Source organism: Argopecten irradians, chromosome 8 (assembly GCF_041381155.1).
Source record: "Argopecten irradians isolate NY chromosome 8, Ai_NY, whole genome shotgun sequence".
NCBI lineage: Eukaryota > Metazoa > Mollusca > Bivalvia > Pectinida > Pectinidae > Argopecten > Argopecten irradians.
The window spans coordinates 36,427,838-36,452,226 of record NC_091141.1 but is presented as its reverse complement, the minus strand read 5'-3'; the positions used below and the strand labels follow the sequence as shown (position 1 = coordinate 36,452,226).

General features: G+C 37.4%; 1 protein-coding gene across 2 annotated transcripts in view; it reads right to left on the bottom strand.

Annotated features, from left to right (window-relative positions):
- Window positions 1–326: 326 nt before the first annotated feature.
- Window positions 327–24,389, bottom strand: part of LOC138330247 (ligand of Numb protein X 2-like) — a 105,438-nt gene continuing 81,375 nt past the window's right edge. For both annotated transcript variants that reach the window (XM_069277717.1, XM_069277718.1), the window contains 8 exons: window positions 8,371–8,437; window positions 8,145–8,175; window positions 7,397–7,513; window positions 6,511–6,681; window positions 5,835–5,957; window positions 4,924–5,111; window positions 4,194–4,358; window positions 327–3,665 (listed from right to left, as the gene is read on the bottom strand). In XM_069277717.1, the coding sequence (XP_069133818.1) occupies window positions 3,530–3,665; window positions 4,194–4,358; window positions 4,924–5,111; window positions 5,835–5,957; window positions 6,511–6,681; window positions 7,397–7,513; window positions 8,145–8,175; window positions 8,371–8,437 (998 nt within the window). In that variant the 3' untranslated portion in view covers window positions 327–3,529. The remainder of the gene's footprint in view (window positions 3,666–4,193; window positions 4,359–4,923; window positions 5,112–5,834; window positions 5,958–6,510; window positions 6,682–7,396; window positions 7,514–8,144; window positions 8,176–8,370; window positions 8,438–24,389) is intronic.

The window sequence follows — 24,389 nt, the reverse complement described above, 5'->3', positions numbered from 1 at the left end:
TTTTATACGAACAATTAAATCATCACTTTCATTATTTCTTCGTAATCATAAAGTAATACTGACCATCTAATTGAAAAAAAAAAAAAATAAATAACTGAGAAATTGTAAGTATTATTATACCTGAAGTAACATTGCAAAATGCATATTTTTTTTGCGTAGGAATATATTGGGGTTCAATAATAAAACATTTGTAATTCAAAGATTCAATTGTTGTGACCAAATTATAGTTTCAATTACATGTATAACTCATCAAAATCCTTTATCGTGATCACCCCTAAAAATGTGTATAAACTCTTCTATTTTTATGGTTTGGAGCGTTTCTAAAAACAATTCAAGTCAACAATCAATTAGTTAAGTTCTGTTATATCTCCAACTGTATGTATCGTTTAAGAAACAATTAACACTTTTTCACAAAACAGTAAACCAATGATTGAAATTATAGACTTTGATAAAAAATAATGCAAAATAAGAATGGAATTGAAGAAAGTTGAAAACTAAATCACACACAAGCTTTACATAGTTACTATTGCATTTTCATACATACAATGTATATTGGTACAAAATATTTTATCATATGTGCAAAATCTATATGTAATGGATTTTGTGTGCTACAAATGGAATTATTTTTAACGATTTTATGTCGTTAATTCACCTCGTTATATTGCCTATGATTTACTCAACCAGTTTTGGCATTATAAAAAGGTTTGGCATTATATCAAGATGTTGATGTTCGATGGTGCATATATTATCAATGAAATGGAAAATGAAATTAACGAGGGGCGTAATAGCAGGATTTGCTATGTACATCCTTATGTAAAAATACATATTGTAGATTTATAATGAGAAATATGATTTTATATACATGTAGTTCTACCAACCAATTTACATATAAACAGTTTCTTCTTATTCTTTTTATACAAGACATTTTCCATACAAATCAAAAGTGCAGTATTTCATGTAGGCCATATGAACTCATGTTGAAACATGAAGAAAATTTACGGTTTCAACAGATACCACACATACGTGCAAATCTCAACAATTCATAGCAAATAATTTTCTACAAATTATGAATATTTATAAAACTGCATGAAACAGTTGAGTTGTCTGCAGATCTATAAATATCATTTTAAGTAGTAAGATATTAAAGTTTTCTGCGTAGCCGTGAAATCGTAGCATCAACATTTAAGGGTGAATATTTATCTGCGTAATTATATAAATACTGTATAAACTATAGAACTGTATTCTGTGCAATCATAAATATTGTATAAAATAGTACATGTATAATTACAATGTAGTATTTTGCGTATTCAAAAATATCTGAGAAATAGGGAAGTAAAGTTGTCTGCGTATAATAATGAATTTTGTATCAAGGGTGAAAATCACTTTCTGCGTAATCAGAAACAAATTTGAGAATACTGCTTTAAAGTGTTATAATAAAACGAAACATGCAGCATAATAAATCATGAATATCATTACCGTATTCATCTTAATTAGCGCCCCATTCCATGGATTTAATGCTGTTTTACAACATTAGCATTGTATCCCATATTACATGAACTTGCGAGTCTTTTACATGTGAATCACAACATAATAATGCGTCTCAGAGAATAAAAGGTGCATGCATGTTTACTGTAACAGATTAATGTGTCTTTTTGTCCACAACTTACATTATGGTTCAGTAATAAGCGCCGGCCCCTTTGTTACAATTTTTTAAGTGCTCTGTGCACTTATTACAGAGAATATGGTATAAAGTATATTTAAGTTAACAGGATATTATGTAATCATGAAAATTGTAACTATAAGGCATAAAATTGCCTTTTATAATACATTTAATATCATAGATATTTTGCTATCATAAAAAGGATATGAAAAAATAGCTAATTTTGCTATCATAAAAAGGATATGAAAAAATAGCTAACAGTTTTTATCTCATAAAGAAAAGGAATACAATATAGGAACATACTACTTGCGTTATGCATGGAGTTGCTAATTTTAGACTATTTTTTTCCAATTTCTTAAATCATCAAATCTATTTCATGACATATTTAATTTGATTTAATCATACTTTCACATTTTTTATTATGCATATACAGAAGTACGGAGTTCTCAAACTGAAATGTCTTGTTTAAATGTTAATATTCAAAACCATATCTCTATGTAGCCAATTTATCTATCTTTATATTGGAAGCAAGTTTCAATACTTTTCCATGTAGATTTAACAAACATACATTTTTGAATTCATGATTTTCAAAAAATTTTCTTAAACCAATTAAAGACAAATTGATAAGAAAGGTTAGAACTGTACGTATCTTAACGAAAATATGGGAATGACTATACAAATTTTTCTTTAAAACTGAAATGATAGCATTCCAATATCTAATTTCATCAAGTACAAACATTTCAGTCCAAGAAGTCTGTGAAAATTGCACATATGCCAATAGATAATGCTAAGAAAAATGTCTAATACCCTAATTCTTCCAATAATCCTACCTGTCGATCAGTATCACACATATCTCTGAGTTGATTCAGGTGATGAAGGGGCGTATCAGAGATTTCCTTCACATAAAAGAAAGGTGTATTTTAAGAAGAATTATGGTAAAAGACATCTTGTATTATCTTTTGGTTTTCATTTGTAATCGTTAATCTAATAGTTATGATGAGTTTGTAAAGAAAAGACTAATATAATTTTATACTGTTTTTATGAAAACACTTTAGAATAATATGCAGTATTCTTGAATCTCAATCTATATTTTTCTTATCCTAATTATTATTAAATAAGCTGGGTAGCATGCTATGGAAGCAATATATTTCCCATTGCTGTGCAGATAATTACAATGGCAAAATATTTCTACCACATTTTGCATTTATATATAAATATACCATATTCGACCTACAAAACGACCCCTTCCCTGAAAATAAATAAAAATTCATGGTTTCTAGTAAGATGTCAGTACAAATTGTTCATATTTTGCAGCATAAAAAATTCTACTCTTACAAAATCAATGATGGGGCATGCAGTGACATATGTTACACCTACTGCGGTTAGCGTGATGTACAGAGAAAGACACAGTGCAGATATTATAAATAGAGTAGAAAAATAGTCATTCATAAACAGCTTAGTACTTCCAGACAAGAAGCTTTTAAAATATATAGTAAAAGATACACTTCAGAAATCGTGTAGTGACCAGAAGAGTGGCTATATTTCTATCTCCATAGCATTACAGCGAGTTGTCATAATTTTATAATCAATTGATCAGTTTCGTTATCCGTTCCATGGCGATAGCCTGTTCTGTTCTGCGGTGATTGCTGAAGGAAATGATTTTGTGACTTTTCCAGGATTTTGACTCTCCAGGACAATAATACTTCTGGAATGTGAATTACATCTGGTCATTGTGACCCGAATTACTAGGTCCATAAGATAACTGGACCCTTAATGCTCAATGAATTTGTCTTTTTCATTAATTGCCGTTAAAAATGACCGATACATAGAAAAGAAGTGTACATCACAATTTTAAACCTAGAATTAACATCATACGATGGTACCAGGCCAAGACACAACAGTTAATGCTACAGCGCCATCGGCCATCTTGAGTAAATCTACGGCTTTTGTATGCGTGACCCCCTGTAAGCTTTCTTCATTTACACTGAGTAAAATATCTCCACATCTGAAACACAGAACATATAGTAAAAATACTGGTGCAAGGGAAGCAACTCCAAATTTCAGTAATTTTATATGAGAGTTGTCAGAGTTATGTCCCTTATATTACTGAAATGTAAGATTGATTGTGGCATGATATTTCAGTTTGAGATTTTAAGAAAAATCAAGAAGACATTAATACATTGCTATGTCTACCATATTTATTCCAATAAACACTCATTTCTAATTAATGCCTTCCACCTATTTTCTCAGTTTTTTTTTCTTACTGTAGGTCATAAAACGTCATGGCCTCAGATACACTGATTGTTAAGATACAATGCAAAAATGTGTTCTGAATTCAAATTACTAATGCTTGATTTTATTTCACATTTTATGGCAAAATACATGTGATATGTGAGAACACAGAGTCATGACCTAATTAAAGTGTCTAGCGAGAAATTGACAGATTGAGATCGACCTCGTGTATTTCCTACACACCTTAGCATGTTAGCGGTGAGCTAAGCTTTTGCCAAATTAATAATCAGAAAATACTTACTTAAGGCGTCCATCTTTGGCAGCAGGCGTGTCTAACACAACAGATTTAACATATACGGGGTACGGAGGAATTCCCTTTTCACTGTCCACTCCACCCACCACGGAGAACCCTAGGGATCCACTCGGACTACGTAGAAGTGTCACAGTCTTCATTGTCTGGCACATTCTGTGACATATATAAAGTTAACTCTGTTTTAAAACTATTTTTTACATGCTATAACTTTGACGCTGTTACAAATCATAAATGCAGTAAAATTTACATAATAACATCAAATCTCCTGCACCAATTAGAAATATTGATTTTTTGTGGTAATTTTTATATCATATTAATTTTTTCACTTTTCAGCATTCTTTGAGAAATGGGAGAATAAGCAAGTTTTATTTGCTGAGTATATCTAAATAAGACTTAAATAGAAACATGAGACCTCTTTCTCGGCCATTTTTTTTCATCATCTCTATCTAATCAACTTTGAGAAAGCAAAATGATGTGGGTGAAGTTTTACTAACTGTCTACAACAGTCCCACTTTCCAGCAATTGTGACGCTTTATTTTGACGTAATTTTTGTGACATCATCATCACCAAAAGTTGGGACTTATCGACAGTAAATCCTTCTTTACCCAAATCATTTTTGATATCTCAAAATCCCCATGTTAAAGCACCCTGAATAAATGTCTGGGTTTAAGTGTTTAAATTAATGTTTCTTTCATTTAGTTGTGTCACAAATAAATACCTGGGCATTTGTTGCCAGAAGAGCCAGGTGGGTGTAAAGTTGCCCTGATTGTGTGACGTCTCGGGACCATTGATGATCTTCAAACATACAACCTTATTGTCCGTGTTCATCTTCACCAGACTGACCGCTTCGTTATGTGTCAGTCCGAGCAGACTTGACCCGTTTATAGACAGTAGGATATCGCCTTTCTGTTGGAAAAATAAAAGAAAAGACATCAGTACGAAAGATAAAAGTATTAATTAATGTAAACTTGAACAAGCTAAACTTCAACTATTAATCGAGAATTAAAAAGCTTTCTACCCATAGGTCTTTGTGCTTGATTGTTTGTTTGCTTTTGATGAACATTCAGTCAACAGCCAGGGTCATTAAAGGATGTGGTAGGTCTAGGTGGTCGAGGAAAGCCAAAGTTTCAGGAGACAACAACTGGCCTACGGTCAGCACCTGACAATTAACCTACCCTATGTGGGTTTCAAACTTGGTACCCGAAGGTCGAGGTCTAATGATAATTTGTAAATTTAAAATTATGACACTCATATATGACGAAAAACAAGATTAATGGAACAGCTGGATGACAAAATCGTTCCACAACGTTGCTTTTTCAAGCTTCCACCTTCCGGTCGACCTTTTTTTGCAAATGACAAACGATAAACAAGAAATATAGTTAAAATAAGTTACGATTGACTTATTTCAGTAAACCTTAGTTGATTCTACTTCAATAAACAACACATTAAAGATTATACATTAAAATATTGTGGGGGACTATTTTTTATTGATATAAAACTGGCGTAATGTTTGAAATCAGCTGATCAACAACAAGAATCGTTGTATTCATAGTGTATTCATAGTGTATTCATAGGCAAATAGGAAGTCAGGGGTCTGGTTACCATGGCGAGGACAAGACTTTGTAATACCTTTATCTGTTTTGTGCGCCCTAGGGAGCCGAGTGGGTTGATGTTTGTGACGTAGATAGGTGTGTCCCCGCGGGGGCTGTCCAGTCCTCCCGCCACACTGATACCCAGAGTCTCCAGGGGATCCTGAAAATAGAACGATATTTTAAACGTCATTAATTTTTAACGTCATATTTGTTTTGATAGCTATTCAGATTTTAAGTGGGCAAGGGGTAACCTGGCTTTTGATAACAGCATCACTAAGGGATCTAAAAAATAGTACAATACGTCAAACATCTTGAAATTTCTACATTATAATTAATATATGATAGCCATACAGTTTTTAAGTAGGCAAGGGATAAGCTAGACTGGAATAGGTTTCCGTTCGTTTGAAAAAAAGAAAACAACAAAGAATTACTTTCTTTAAGTAAATTTTCATGGAAATATATGCATTTAGGTATAGAATTTCTTTCTATTTTTATTTACTGAAAAAAAAAAAAACCATAGACAAATATTATTTAATCTAAAACTAAACAATCAAATGTAAAATATTATATTTTAAAAGTATCATTATCCTAAAACAAGAGGTCAGGGTTGCTTACAAAAACTGTAAGAGTTGCCTCCCTTCCATTGAAAAATTTCCCCATACAAAACAGTATAATATACCTCCTTACAGCCTCTTCATCAATCTGTATATTACCTTAGTGACAGTTACAAGCCGTTCGTGACATTTCTGACACGAGGGTGAGTTGTCCCGTATCATACTGTAGTTAGTCGCTGTCGTAGAATTGTCGGAGGTAGATCGAATAAGGTCAGGAGTTTGGGGTCGACTTCGTCGGGAAATCACAAATTGCACTTTATCAGCGCTGGTCTGGAACAAAAAAATAAACATATGATAACTATTGTTTTGTCAACACCCTGGAAAATAATCAAGTCAAAATTTCAAAACATAAAGGTTCATGAACTTTTGCAATTCAAATCAGACCTGTTTGACATTAACTCAGGGTTGAACATAGCTGCTGTAGTTCTACTTTTGAGAAATAGACTAATTCTAATTGACTTTGATAATGGCTATTGTTTTAAGTCCAGACTCATTAATGGTAAGGACATATGACTGGTTTAGAAGGAGAAGAAAAACCAGAGTACTCAGAGAAATACCACCAAACTATGGTCACTAAGTACCAATCAACTGCCAACATAGATTTTGAACTAGTAAACCAGAGATATTCCATTACCAGTTGACCATGATGGGTCTCCAAAATTGTCTTCGAGATTTCAATTTAAGTCTATTTTTCGTCTTTGTATATTTAAGAGTTAACTCCATTATTGGGAGATATTCATTGCAACGTCATTATTTTGTGAGTGAAACTCGATCATGTCATTTTCTCGAAAAAGTATGACATATTTGTCGTAAAGGCATGACGCCCCAATCAATACCTAATCGCAAGGGCAGATAACTCTGTAATATGCAAATACAGAATAAAATGATGTGTTCCTCGCTAAAATGATTATCTGTATCTAATCGACAATTAAACTAAATTTTCGGTACCAAGCCTACTAATGTCCTATATGTAAGTGAGTGTTACCTGTATTATGTGAGCAGCCTGTTCCTGTGTTCCATATGAAACATCAATGCCGTTTATTTCTAGTACCCGATCATCTGGCCGCAATCTTTCGTCTAAAGCAGCCAAACTTTCTGGTACCTGTAAAGTATTAATAAAATTAAATAAATGTCATCAATCTATTTCTATGGGAAGATGAAATAGAACAGTATTGAAACTTTGTTTACAAAATGAACATCTGGATACCTATATATATAGTGTTCAAAAAAGCTGAAAATTTGATAATGAAGAGCAAAAATTTTGTGGGTATCTTTTCATAGACAGCCCAGATCATATATTTCATCCTCAAGATATACCCCAGGAGTTTCTATCAACGTCACTATATTTACCCTTGGACTATGTCAAAGTGAAAAAGAAGACATTTCAGGAGAAATAAACTGACCAATCACAGGCCTATAGACTTCTTTTGAAGATTACACATACAGTGACACCCAACTCCCAAGCCATACACAGTTATTTTATTCTTTTAATGTACATCAAACGATCAAACTTCCTGTATCATCTGTAGATGCACATAGAGTCTTCAATTTTGACATACTCCAGAGATGTATATTACGACAGTGATAGTAACCCCTGGAATATCGAGGATGGGTAATTTATTTTAAGGACAATTTAAGACAGGATTAGGAGGTGGCCTGAGGAAAACCAGAGTAACCGAAGAAATACCATCAACCCACGGTAGGAATTCTCTTTAGTCCAGTTTTATACTTACCAAACTTAAAATATAGACACCAGGTCCACTTCTGAAAAAAAAAAAGTTTATTTATATATATTGCAAATGAAAAACAATGAAATCTACACTCGATTTGTTTCCCAAAATACATTATTGTTATGACTGTAACTTTCAACTTTCTGCAGAACTTTCCAGATCTTTGCAGGAAATGATTCTGAGTATAAGAGCGATTAATCATTTAATGTTCCACTGTAATTATACCCACCGTTTTCCAACAAGCTTGATACCTAGTTGTCTGCCCTTTACTTTGTTGAGTGTGATTTTCAGGATTTCTGCAAAAACAACAAAAAAAGTTTTTAGTACTGGGGATGTAATGGAATAATGTCACATTCTCTAACAGGGTCAGTACACCAACATTTCCCCTATATTATATTCAACCCAATTACCGCCATCCCACCCCCTACCCCAATCCGCGATACCTCTACCCATACCCCCGATCCATCCCCCACCCTCACGTTTTAAAGTGCCATCTCTTCGTTATCCAGATTTTGTGAAAGGTCTAAATCAAATTTCATCCTACTTAATTTTCAACTTTCTTTATTTGGGTGATTATAGGGTTGAATATGGTATAAGAATACAAATTCTAGGCATTTTCAAGTTTGTTCAATAAATCAAAACCTAAATGCTATTCAATGGAAATTGTTAATTACGACAGTGCTACATACAATACTGAAGGTCAAAATCACAACAGAACTGTGACAGGAATGTGTCTGAAGTAACACAGTGTAGAATGGAATCAATGTAATAAATTATCTTTGTAAATGTGAGTTATTCCCCTTTATGTGTAGGGGGAAGATGAATGGGACCTTTGTCTACTGACCACAAATGGCTATAGATATGTCTCAATACTTATAATGACCTGTAACCCACGTAACAGCCAGACACATTTTTTATCCTTTGTTATCGTTTTATTGTTACATAGACTTGCTGACAAATCAAATCAAAACAAACTAGAGCTGTCGACTAGGAGGCCTGGAGTTATTAAAGACTCTCCTCCACCTTTTCCAGATACACCATCAGCTAACAGACCTTTATATACCCACCTTCCTTCTCTATAAGCTGACTCTTCTCCGCCTTTTCTCTGTACACTGTCATCCTTAAGACCTATATATACCTACCTTCCACCTCTATAGGCCAGCTCCCCCGCACTTTTTCCCAATACACCATCAGCCTACAAACCTATATACCTACCTTCCTTCTCTTTAGGCGGGCTCTTCTCCGCCTTTTCTCGATACACCGTCAGCCTACAGACCTATGTATAGCTACCTTCCTTCTCTATAGGCCGACTCTTCTCCGCCTTTTCTCGATACACCGTCAGCCTACAGACCTATATATACCTACCTTCCTTCTCTATAGGCCGACTCTCCTCTGCCTTTTCCTGATACACCGTCAGCCTACAGACCTATGTATACCTACCTTCCTTCTCTATAGGCCAACTCTCCTCCGCCTTTTCCCTGTACATCGTCAGCCTACAGACCTATATATACCTACCTTCCTTCTCTATAGGCCGACTCTCCTCCGCCTTTTCCCGATACACCGTCAGCCTACAGACCTATATATACCTACCTTCCTTCTCTATAGGCCGACTCTCCTCTGCCTTTTCCCGGTACACCGTCAGCCTACAGACCTATATATACCTACCTTCCTTCTCTATAGGCCGACTCTCCTCCGCCTTTTCCCGATACACCGTCAGCCTACAGACCTATATATACCTACCTTCCTTCTCTATAGGCCGACTCTCCTCCCCCTTTTCCCGGTACACCGTCAGCCTACAGACCTATGTATACCTACCTTCCTTCTCTATAGGCCGACTCTCCTCTGCCTTTTCCCTGTACATCGTCAGCCTACAGACCTATATATACCTACCTTCCTTCTCTATAGGCCGACTCTCCTCCGCCTTTTCCCGATACACCGTCAGCCTACAGACCTATGTATACCTACCTTCCTTCTCTATAGGCCGACTCTCCTCCGCCTTTTCCCGATACACCGTCAGCCTACAGACCTATATATACCTACCTTCCTTCTCTATAGGTCGACTCTCCTCTGCCTTTTCCTGATACACCGTCAGCCTACAGACCTATGTATACCTACCTTCCTTCTCTATAGGCCAACTCTCCTCCGCCTTTTCCTGATACACGGTCAGCCTACAGACCTATGTATACCTACCTTCCTTCTCTATAGGCCAACTCTCCTCCGCCTTTTCTCGATACACCGTCAGCCTACAGACCTATGTATACCTACCTTCCTTCTCTATAGGCCGACTCTTCTCCGCCTTTTCTCGATACACCGTCAGCCTACAGACCTATATATACCTACCTTCCTTCTCTATAGGCCGACTCTCCTCCGCCTTTTCCTGATACACGGTCAGCCTACAGACCTATGTATACCTACCTTCCTTCTCTATAGGCCGACTCTCCTCCGCCTTTTCCCTGTACATCGTCAGCCTACAGACCTATGTATACCTACCTTCCTTCTCTATAGGCCAACTCTCCTCCGCCTTTTCCCGATACACGGTCAGCCTACAGACCTATGTATACCTACCTTCCTTCTCTATAGGCCGACTCTCCTCCCCCTTTTCCCGGTACACCGTCAGCCTACAGACCTATATATACCTACCTTCCTTCTCTATAGGCCGACTCTCCTCCGCCTTTTCCCGATACACCGTCAGCCTACAGACCTATATATACCTACCTTCCTTCTCTATAGGCCGACTCTCCTCCCCCTTTTCCCGGTACACCGTCAGCCTACAGACCTATGTATACCTACCTTCCTTCTCTATAGGCCGACTCTCCTCTGCCTTTTCCCTGTACATCGTCAGCCTACAGACCTATATATACCTACCTTCCTTCTCTATAGGCCGACTCTCCTCCGCCTTTTCCCGATACACCGTCAGCCTACAGACCTATGTATACCTACCTTCCTTCTCTATAGGCCGACTCTCCTCCGCCTTTTCCCGATACACCGTCAGCCTACAGACCTATATATACCTACCTTCCTTCTCTATAGGTCGACTCTCCTCTGCCTTTTCCTGATACACGGTCAGCCTACAGACCTATGTATACCTACCTTCCTTCTCTATAGGCCAACTCTCCTCCGCCTTTTCCTGATACACGGTCAGCCTACAGACCTATGTATACCTACCTTCCTTCTCTATAGGCCAACTCTCCTCCGCCTTTTCTCGATACACCGTCAGCCTACAGACCTATGTATACCTACCTTCCTTCTCTATAGGCCGACTCTTCTCCGCCTTTTCTCGATACACCGTCAGCCTACAGACCTATATATACCTACCTTCCTTCTCTATAGGCCGACTCTCCTCCGCCTTTTCCTGATACACGGTCAGCCTACAGACCTATGTATACCTACCTTCCTTCTCTATAGGCCGACTCTCCTCCGCCTTTTCCCTGTACATCGTCAGCCTACAGACCTATGTATACCTACCTTCCTTCTCTATAGGCCAACTCTCCTCCGCCTTTTCCCGATACACGGTCAGCCTACAGACCTATGTATACCTACCTTCCTTCTCTATAGGCCGACTCTCCTCCCCCTTTTCCCGGTACACCGTCAGCCTACAGACCTATATATACCTACCTTCCTTCTCTATAGGCCGACTCTCCTCCGCCTTTTCCCGATACACCGTCAGCCTACAGACCTATATATACCTACCTTCCTTCTCTATAGGCCGACTCTCCTCCCCCTTTTCCCGGTACACCGTCAGCCTACAGACCTATGTATACCTACCTTCCTTCTCTATAGGCCGACTCTCCTCTGCCTTTTCCCTGTACATCGTCAGCCTACAGACCTATATATACCTACCTTCCTTCTCTATAGGCCGACTCTCCTCCGCCTTTTCCTGATAAACCGTCAGCCTACAGACCTATGTATACCTACCTTCCTTCTCTATAGGCCGACTCTCCTCCGCCTTTTCCCGATACACCGTCAGCCTACAGACCTATATATACCTACCTTCCTTCTCTATAGGTCGACTCTCCTCTGCCTTTTCCTGATACACGGTCAGCCTACAGACCTATGTATACCTACCTTCCTTCTCTATAGGCCAACTCTCCTCCGCCTTTTCCTGATACACGGTCAGCCTACAGACCTATGTATACCTACCTTCCTTCTCTATAGGCCAACTCTCCTCTGCCTTTTCCTGATACACGGTCAGCCTACAGACCTATGTATACCTACCTTCCTTCTCTATAGGCCAACTCTCCTCCGCCTTTTCCTGATACACGGTCAGCCTACAGACCTATGTATACCTACCTTCCTTCTCTATAGGCCAACTCTCCTCCGCCTTTTCCTGATACACGGTCAGCCTACAGACCTATGTATACCTACCTTCCTTCTCTATAGGCCGACTCTCCTCCGCCTTTTCCCTGTACATCGTCAGCCTACAGACCTATGTATACTTACCTTCCTTCTCTATAGGTCGACTCTCCTCCGCCTTTTCCCGGTACACCATCAGCCTACAGACCTATATATACCTACCTTCCTTCTCTATAGGCTGACTCTCCTCCGCCTTTTCCCGATACACCGTCAGCCTACAGACCTATGTATACCTACCTTCCTTCTCTATAGGCCGACTCTCCTCCGCCTTTTCTCGATACACCGTCAGCCTACAGACCTATGTATACCTACCTTCCTTCTCTATAGGCCGACTCTCCTCCGCCTTTTCTCGATACACCGTCAGCCTACAGACCTATATATACCTACCTTCCTTCTCTATAGGCCGACTCTCCTCCGCCTTTTCTCGATACACCGTCAGCCTACAGACCTATGTATACCTACCTTCCTTCTCTATAGGCCGACTCTCCTCCGCCTTTTCCCGATACACCGTCAGCCTACAGACCTATGTATACCTACCTTCCTTCTCTATAGGCCGACTCTCCTCCGCCTTTTCCCGATACACCGTCAGCCTACAGACCTATGTATACCTACCTTCCTTCTCTATAGGCCGACTTTCCTCCGCCTTTTCCCGGTACACCGTCAGCCTACAGACCTATGTATACCTACCTTCCTTCTCTATAGGCCGACTCTCCTCTGCCTTTTCCCGGTACACCGTCAGCCTACAGACCTATATATACCTACCTTCCTTCTCTATAGGCCAACTCTCCTCCACCTTTTCCTGGTACATGGTCAGCCTACAGACCTATTTATATACATACCTTCCTTCTCTATAGGCCGACTCTCCTCCGCCTTTTCCTGATACACCGTCAGCCTACAGACCTATGTATACCTACCTTCCTTCTCTATAGGTCGACTCTCCTCCGCCTTTTCCCGATACTCAGCCTACAGACCTATATATACCTACCTTTCTTCTCTATAGGCCGACTCTCCTCCGCCTTTTCCCGATACACCGTCAGCCTACAGACCTATATATACCTACCTTCCTTCTCTATAGGCCGACTCTCCTCTGCCTTTTCCCGGTACACCGTCAGCCTACAGACCTATATATACCTACCTTCCTTCTCTATAGGCCGACTCTCCTCTGCCTTTTCCCGGTACATCGTCAGCCTACAGACCTATGTATACCTACCTTCCTTCTCTATAGGCCGACTCTCCTCTGCCTTTTCCCGGTACACCGTCAGCCTACAGACCTATGTATACCTACCTTCCTTCTCTATAGGCCAACTCTCCTCTGCCTTTTCCTGATACACCGTCAGCCTACAGACCTATATCACTGGTGAATATAAAACTCTGAATTTCCTCGTTTTTGGGTAGTTTTAAGCAACAAATCTGAGTTTTTCAGCGTGTCACGATTATATTCAGTGTGGTCAGGTTATATTCAGAATTGTAACCGAAAACTCAGCGTGTTACATTATATTCAGAGTGAAGACCGAAAACTCAAGAGTGTACTATTAAACTCAGCGTGTCAGATTAAACTCTGCATGTTCGGTTATATTCAGAGTGAAGACCGAAAACTCAGCATGCCCGATTATATTCAGCGTGTCAGATTAAACTCAGCATGTTCGGTTATATTCAGAGTGAAGACCGAAAACTCGGACTGGAAGATTATATTCAGCGTGTTAGATTAAACTCAGCATGTTCGGTTATATTCAGAGTGAAGACCGAAAACTCAGCATGTCCGATTATATTCAGCGTGTCAGATTAAACTCAGCATGTTCGGTTATATTCAGAGTGAAGACCGAAAACTCAGCGTGTCCGATTATATTCAGCGTGTCAGAGTAAACTCAGCATGTTCGGTTATATTCAGAGTGAAGACCGAAAACTCAGCATGTCCGATTAAATTCAGCGTGTCATATTAAACTCAGCATGTTCGGTTATATTCAGAATGAAGACCTAAAACTCAGCATGTCCGATTAAATTCAGCGTGTCATATTAAACTCAGCATGTTCGGTTATATTCAGAGTGAAGACCGAAAATTCAGCGTGTCCGATTATATTCAGCGTGTTCTTTTAAATTCAGAGTTTAGTGTCAATCAAACTTGCGCAGAGCGGGGACCCCGGGTCAGTCCTACCTAGCCACGGGGGGCATCACACCTCGTGTGCTACTGCGTAGTTGAGCTGTCAATCACCGGCCCGGTACGTTATATACAGGCACTGTTCCTCAGTAAAGATAGCGTGAGGTCGAAGAATGTTTACAACCGGGTCCTCAAAATGTATACGTACTAGATATAGCCGCTAAACAATTGATGATTCTTTAATTTAATTTTATACTGAATGTATAATTTTCAGCAACGGGATCTAATAATCAGTCTAATATTATAGAGACGGCCAAATGAAGAGACCGAGTCCGAGTCAAATATTGAAGTACCACGTGTAGACTCTATTACTAGATCTCGACGAGACGAACATGACAAATAATTCAATGGACTCTAATTCCCTTATCCCGCGCCTTAACGTTTCTCTACTAATTTGAATTTTTACACCGTTTTCGAAAAACATCACTGATTATCCACGTTCAGTCTTAAATATATTTGACCGTCCGAATTATGACGACCTTATCTAAACTTACCTGTCTAAAACTAAAGCCAGGTCTAAATAAAAATGTCCGTGGTCAATAACTAATTTGTTATGACTTACGTATACAAAACCGGTCTTGTGTACGTACATGTATAGTGTATCGTCTCTAATTTAGCTTACGACCGCTACATAGCTATACCAATATTTTACCAGGAATTCATGTTTGAAAAAGTAACTTTATCGGTTTCTCAATATGAGTTTCATACCCATTGTCTAATGAAGATTGCCTTTATACGCAAGCCTCATCCACAGACGACACTCTGGTCATCGGAAGCAAGGACGAATAAATCCTTGTCAGAAGATACTTCTGTGGACAGTTATATAGAATATTGTCCAGAAGCCGTCCGCAGGATCTGTATTTGGCGTTCTTCATATACGTTTTCATTAATAAAATTCTCACAATAATACGGACGGATTTCCACTGCTTCTCATTGTCATAGAGCAATCTGTGTCATAGAGCCGGCTGTCCCAGATCATAGCCGCGGGCGTTTACCTGTAGACTTTTGTCAAAAGATACGTGTGCAGTCAGTTTTAGTACATTGGTTTTCGATAGATCAAACTTTAGAACGGTTATTGTAATACGCATTATCCAGATTATCGAGGCTGTAATATTTTGTAGAATTGTTTCGATTTCTTTTATTTCTGGTATGGACTATAATAAAAAAAGGTGCATATATTTATTGGTGCATTTGTGTGTGTTTTAATGTGATTATCTTTACTTATTTAAATTATCTTGTTTAAATTGTTATACATTATCATGATAATAAGAAATCAAACATTTTAGTGATCAACAACAATATTTATCGTAAATATATTTTTAATCATCCATCATGTCATGCTTAATATTCCAGGTTAAATAATTTCACTTCTTATTTGAACGACTATCAATCAATCACGGTAGGTATTTCCCGGCGCTAACGAGAGGTATGACCCCATTGTCTTGGTCACACGGCGATCTACCATGTACTGGGATTTGTTCACAGGTTGTAATTTTCACAATTTATATTTTCGTAAGTTACACAACTAACTACGGAAAATGGAGTATGCAGAGTCATTTCATTATATGTATCGTCCTGTATTGAAATATTTAAAAGGAAACGTATGAACATATCAATTATGCTTAAAGGATTTGTGCAGTCAAAAATGATAATTGGCTTTGTGAGCACGTGTAGAAACCACTCCGTGCCGCGCGCGCGACCGGAATAACCTGTAAGCCGTCGATATCGAGGTCCAAAATTCTGACCGCCCGATTATGCATATTTTCTAGCTCTAAACCGTGTGACGTCATAATAGTCCGTGGTATATAACTGTATCTGTGGTACCATATAACTGATGTGCTATCACTTACAACGACTGTCACAGAAAAAGCCAATCAACGATTTTTTATGATTACTTTTGAGTGAAGTTAATCGTACAATAACTTTGGCTCGAATGTGAATAACTAAAAGAGTGAAATTCGATGTTTCAAATACTCTAATTTATGCTTAAATAGCAGGTATCTTCGTGTAACTATGAAAGAAATCAACACAGAAATAAAAGTTTCGGATTTTTTGTATAGGAGTTCAGCAACGAATAAGCTTTAATTAGATAATATGTTCCTATAGTCTGTATCTTTGATACATTGTGAATTACAAAGCTTGTGATTGTAAAATGAAATTTTACGTAACAATTTAAGAAATCCTTGATTAAAGTATTGACGTACGTACACACCGATGATTGATCATTACAAACATTGTGTTGTGTGTTGCTAACCGAATAAATTGGGATACATTTATTACAATATCGTAAAACGTTTCAACATGTGGTAGAAAGAATTTATTTTTTGATATTATAAAAGATCAAAATATTGAGATATTAAGCAAAACAAACTATTTTTCAGACCGTGCGGTGGCTTTTAATTTTTAATCGATATACATATGTACGAGTAGATACTCCGATATAGATATATACTTAGCCATGCCTTTGGTTTGATGGTTACGTAATACCTGGACCAGGATGTTGTTTACCTGTACACAACGCCATTCATCGAACTCACCTGTAATTACCTGGCCGCGGGCAATTTGCTATTCGGTGGACTATATCGGGTATTTGCTATTGTCTTACTGTCAATCAGGTTAGGACATCCGTTAATTGGATTGTGATTTTAATTATGGAAACCCCGTACATCTATGCACTAGGTTTTTTATTGTCACCTCCATTTTTAAATTGAAAATGTAAAAGCAAATGGAAATAAAATATCCCTGATCATACCTAGGAATATATATTACATATATATATGTCGTACACAGGTAAAACAATAATGGAAGTTGACTTATTCAGAAACAAAAATGGTTCTAAGAACTATTTCAACTAAAGATTCAACCTTAAAAATTATTCCAGTCTAGAACTGTAATTACGGAATCGTGGCATTCAGAAATCTCCCGTAATTTCTAAGGTATTAGTAAAAATGTTAAGCATGTATTTTTACCGTTCCGAATCTACATGTATAGTCATACAAGAAGGGTTACAGTATTACCAGACTAAATACGCTTATTTAAATAAATCACTAAGTGTATTTTTGAAAAGGTACAAGATATTATATCTATTTTTAATGCCTGTATACAAGTAATTTCATTTTTCATTTGAACACTAAATGTGGTTACTTTTTGGATTATACGATAAATGTTCATACATCATACTATTAAATCTCGGTATGATATACAAAAGGATCGACAATGAATATACTATTTTAAGGATTTAATAAAATTTTGAAATAATGAATTTAAATCTACACTTATACATATGTACTGTAATTTAGAAACATATATCAGAAATATCATTGATGTATTTCTGCTTTTTAGTAAACGTTATGGATAAAGTTTCAAAGGCAACAATATAGATATATTTATTATTTTTTCGGTTTAAGTTCGGTACCGTTACTCCAATATAACATAACTGACAACCGTCCACATTTTATTTTAATTATAAAACTGTGCCGTGTTTGCATCGTTATGGCAGAAGTTTGAAATAAAACACGCATTCTAGATATATTCATGCTTATTTTTGTGATTTTACTCGTAAAAATATAGTGTTACATTATACTATTTTTATTACACAGAAATTTACATAATATGCTATCTAAATCTCAGTCCAGACTGATCCGAACATCATTTTGATATATCTATCAAATTGGACTGATACCGCTGTCCAAGTACCTCGCTCATGTTAACTCGCTTATGTTCTACACGGAACGGAAAATAATATTTTGACATGTAATTCTGTTTAATTTCCTGACAATGATGTCGAAACCTCACAATTGCTCGATTTCTACCCGACTCATGCGATCAGGGAATCGGCCGCTCACGCTGATTTGGGGAATAACTGAATGTGACGTCATCACCGGCAGTGAGCTGTTTTATTGTGTAGTATTTCTAATATGGGGCTATGATAATTTACAACTACATGTATATATATATTCAATTATAATGATGATATGGTTATATGAATATATTATGAAGTATTGTTATTGAACTAAGGCTAAAATACATAGTCTAAAGGGATCACCTTGTATGCGTATCAGTTGTGCATGACTCTGAATCTTTAACTTGGAGACAACTATCCATTTGAATATGTTTCTGTTTTTTCCAAGCACCTTCATAACGAAAATGCATAACGCAAGGTTCACATAACAACATTTTTTACTAAAACAAGAGGCCCAGAGGGCCTGTATCGCTCACCTGGTTTTTTGTTAGTAATTATCACAAGACTCGGACAATTAGAAAAATAAGCAAAATTGACTCCCAAAGTTTAATTTTGAATCACAACCATACAATGATGCTATTGATACCATACAAATATGCTATCCAATACATAGGTTCAGAGACAAAGTAATTTATATGTAAATAGTAGCCTAATTGACCTTTTGACCTCGCATCTATTGCCGTCTAAGGCCCCAGGGGTCAGCCCTATCATTTGTACAATTTCAAATCCCAACCCTATAAGGATGCTACCATTGCATTATAAGTGCTCTTCCATTCTTAGTTGCAGAGAAGAAGTCGTTTATATGGAAATAGCTAAATTGACCCCTTTTGACCCCACCCTTCAGGCCCCCGGGGGGTCAGCCCCATCATTTGCAAAATTTTGAATCCAAACCCTATAAGGATGTAACCATTGCATTATGAGCGTAATCCCATGTTAAGTTGCAGAGAAAAAGTCATTTATATGGAAATTGACCACTTTTGACCCCGCCCTCAGGCTCCCGGGGGGTCAGCCCTACCATTTGCACAATTTTGAATTCCCACACTATAAGGATACTACCATTGTATTATGGGTGCTATACCGTGCTTAGTTTCAGAGAAGAAGTCGTTTATATGGAAATAGCCAAATTGGCCACTTTCGACCCCGCCCCTCAGGCCCCCTGGGGGTCAGCCCCATCATTTGCACAATTTTGAATCCCCACCCTATAAAGATGCTACCATTGCATTAATGGGTGCTATACCATGCTTAGTTTCAGAGAAGAAGTCGTTTATATGGAAATAGCCAAATTGGCCCCTTTTGACCCCGCCCCTCAGGCCCCCTGGGGTCAGCCCCATCATTTGTACAATTTTGAATCCCCATCCTATAAGGATGCTACCATTGCATTATGGGTGCTATCCCATGCTTGGTTTCAGAGAAGAAGTCGTTTATATGGAAATAGCCAAATTGACCCCATTTGACCCCGCCCCTCAGGCCCCCGGGGGTCAGCCCCATCATTTGTACAATTTTGAATCCCCACCCTATAAGGATGCTACCATTGCATTATGGGTGCTATCCCATGCTTGGTTTCAGAGAAGAAGTCGTTTATATGGAAATAGCCAAATTGACCCCATTTGACCCCGCCCCTCAGGCCCCCGGGGGGTCAGCCCCATCATTTGTACAATTTTCAGTTAGTAGCCCATAAGGATGCTACCAGCCAAATTTTGTTGAAATCTTCATATACGTTTTCATTAATAAAATTCTCACAATAATACGGACGGATTTCCACTGCTTCTCATTGTCATAGAGCAATCTGTGTCATAGAGCCGGCTGTCCCAGATCATAGCCGCGGGCGTTTACCTGTAGACTTTTGTCAAAAGATACGTGTGCAGTCAGTTTTAGTACATTGGTTTTCGATAGATCAAACTTTAGAACGGTTATTGTAATACGCATTATCCAGATTATCGAGGCTGTAATATTTTGTAGAATTGTTTCGATTTCTTTTATTTCTGGTATGGACTATAATAAAAAAAGGTGCATATATTTATTGGTGCATTTGTGTGTGTTTTAATGTGATTATCTTTACTTATTTAAATTATCTTGTTTAAATTGTTATACATTATCATGATAATAAGAAATCAAACATTTTAGTGATCAACAACAATATTTATCGTAAATATATTTTTAATCATCCATCATGTCATGCTTAATATTCCAGGTTAAATAATTTCACTTCTTATTTGAACGACTATCAATCAATCACGGTAGGTATTTCCCGGCGCTAACGAGAGGTATGACCCCATTGTCTTGGTCACACGGCGATCTACCATGTACTGGGATTTGTTCACAGGTTGTAATTTTCACAATTTATATTTTCGTAAGTTACACAACTAACTACGGAAAATGGAGTATGCAGAGTCATTTCATTATATGTATCGTCCTGTATTGAAATATTTAAAAGGAAACGTATGAACATATCAATTATGCTTAAAGGATTTGTGCAGTCAAAAATGATAATTGGCTTTGTGAGCACGTGTAGAAACCACTCCGTGCCGCGCGCGACCGGAATAACCTGTAAGCCGTCGATATCGAGGTCCAAAATTCTGACCGCCCGATTATGCATATTTTCTAGCTCTAAACCGTGTGTGACGTCATAATAGTCCGTGGTATATAACTGTACCTGTGGTACTATATAACTGATGTGCTATCACTTACATCGACTGTCACAGAAAAAGCCAATCAACGATTTTTTATGATTACTTTTGAGTGAAGTTAATCGTACAATAACTTTGGCTCGAATGTGAATAACTAAAAGAGTGAAATTCGATGTTTCAAATACTCTAATTTATGCTTAAATAGCAGGTATCTTCGTGTAATTATGAAAGAAATCAACACAGAAATAAAAGTTTCGGATTTTTTGTATAGGAGTTCAGCAACGAATAAGCTTTAATTAGATAATATTTTCCTATAGTCTGTATCTTTGATACATTGTGAATTACAAAGCTTGTGATTGTAAAATGAAATTTTATGTAACAATTTAAGAAATCCTTGATTAAAGTATTGACGTACGTACACACCGATGATTGATCATTACAAACATTGTGTTGTGTGTTGCTAACCGAATAAATTGGGATACATTTATTACAATATCGTAAAACGTTTCAACATGTGGTAGAAAGAATTTATTTTTGATATTATAAAAGATCAAAATATTGAGATATTAAGCAAAACAAACTATTTTTCAGACCGTGCGGTCGCTTTTAATTTTTAATCGATATACATATGTACGAGTAGATACTCCGATATAGATATATACTTAGCTATGCCTTTGGTTTGATGGTTACGTAATACCTGGACCAGGATGTTGTTTACCTGTACACAACGCCATTCATCATCGAACTCACCTGTAATCACCTGGCCGCGGGCAATTTGCTATTCGGTGGACTATATCGGGTATTTGCTATTGTCTTACTGTCAATCAGGTTAGGACATCCGTTAATTGGATTGTGATTTAAATTATGGAAACCCCGTAATCTATGCACTAGGTTTTTTATTGTCACCTCCATTTTTAAATTGAAAATGTAAAAGCAAATGGAAATAAAATATCCCTGATCATACCTAGGAATATATATTACATATATATATGTCGTACACAGGTAAAACAATAATGGAAGTTGACTTATTCAGAAACAAAAATGGTTCTAAGAACTATTTCAACTAAAGATTCAACCTTAAAAATTATTCCAGTCTAGAACTGTAATTACGGAATCGTGGCATTCAGAAATCTCCCGTAATTTCTAAGGTATTAGTAAAAATGTTAAGCATGTATTTTTACCGTTCCGAATCTACATGTATAGTCATACAAGAAGGGTTACAGTATTACCAGACTAAATACGCTTATTTAAATAAATCACTAAGTGTATTTTTGAAAAGGTACAAGATATTATATCTATTTTTAATGCCTGTATACAAGTAATTTCATTTTTCATTTGAACACTAAATGTGGTTACTTTTTGGATTATACGATAAATGTTCATACATCATACTATTAAATCTCGGTATGATATACAAAAGGATCGACAATGAATATACTATTTTAAGGATTTAATAAAATTTTGAAATAATGAATTTAAATCTACACTTATACATATGTACTGTAATTTAGAAACATATATCAGAAATATCATTGATGTATTTCTGCTTTTTAGTAAACGTTATGGATAAAGTTTCAAAGGCAACAATATAGATATACATATTATTTTCGGTTTAGTTCGGTACTGTTACTCCAATATAACATAACTGACAACCGTCCACATTTTATTTTAATTATAAACTGTGCCGTGTTTGCATCGTTATGGCAGAAGTTTGAAATAAAACACGCATTCTAGATATATTCATGCTTATTTTTGTGATTTTACTCGTAAAAATATAGTGTTACATTATACTATTTTTATTACACAGAAATTTACATAATATGCTATCTAAATCTCAGTCCAGACTGATCCGAACATCATTTTGATATATCTATCAAATTGGACTGATACCGCTGTCCAAGTACCTCGCTCATGTTAACTCGCTTATGTTCTACACGGAACGGAAAATAATATTTTTTGACATGTAATTCTGTTTAATTTCCTGACAATGATGTCGAAACCTCACAATTGCTCGATTTCTACCCGACTCATGCGATCAGGGAATCTACCCGCTCACGCTGATTTGGGGAATAACTGAATGTGACGTCATCACCGGCAGTGAGCTGTTTTATTGTGTAGTATTTCTAATATGGGGCTATGATAATTTACAACTACATGTATATATATATTCAATTATAATGATGATATGGTTATATGAATATATTATGAAGTATTGTTATTGAACTAAGGCTAAAATACATAGTCTAAAGGGATCACCTTGTATGCGTATCAGTTGTGCATGACTCTGAATCTTTAACTTGGAGACAACTATCCATTTGAATATGTTTCTGTTTTTTCCAAGCACCTTCATAACGAAAATGCATAACGCAAGGTTCACATAACAACATTTTTTACTAAAACAAGAGGCCCAGAGGGCCTGTATCGCTCACCTGGTTTTTTGTTAGTAATTATCACAAGACTCGGACAATTAGAAAAATAAGCAAAATTGACTCCCAAAGTTTAATTTTGAATCACAACCATACAATGATGCTATTGATACCATACAAATATGCTATCCAATACATAGGTTCAGAGACAAAGTAATTTATATGTAAATAGTAGCCTAATTGACCTTTTGACCTCGCATCTATTGCCGTCTAAGGCCCCAGGGGTCAGCCCTATCATTTGTACAATTTCAAATCCCAACCCTATAAGGATGCTACCATTGCATTATAAGTGCTCTTCCATTCTTAGTTGCAGAGAAGAAGTCGTTTATATGGAAATAGCTAAATTGACCCCTTTTGACCCCACCCTTCAGGCCCCCGGGGGGTCAGCCCCATCATTTGCAAAATTTTGAATCCAAACCCTATAAGGATGTAACCATTGCATTATGAGCGTAATCCCATGTTAAGTTGCAGAGAAAAAGTCATTTATATGGAAATTGACCACTTTTGACCCCGCCCCTCAGGCTCCCGGGGGGTCAGCCCTACCATTTGCACAATTTTGAATTCCCACACTATAAGGATACTACCATTGTATTATGGGTGCTATACCGTGCTTAGTTTCAGAGAAGAAGTCGTTTATATGGAAATAGCCAAATTGGCCACTTTCGACCCCGCCCCTCAGGCCCCCTGGGGGTCAGCCCCATCATTTGCACAATTTTGAATCCCCACCCTATAAAGATGCTACCATTGCATTATGGGTGCTATACCATGCTTAGTTTCAGAGAAGAAGTCGTTTATATGGAAATAGCCAAATTGGCCCCTTTTGACCCCGCCCCTCAGGCCCCCTGGGGGTCAGCCCCATCATTTGTACAATTTTGAATCCCCATCCTATAAGGATGCTACCATTGCATTATGGGTGCTATCCCATGCTTGGTTTCAGAGAAGAAG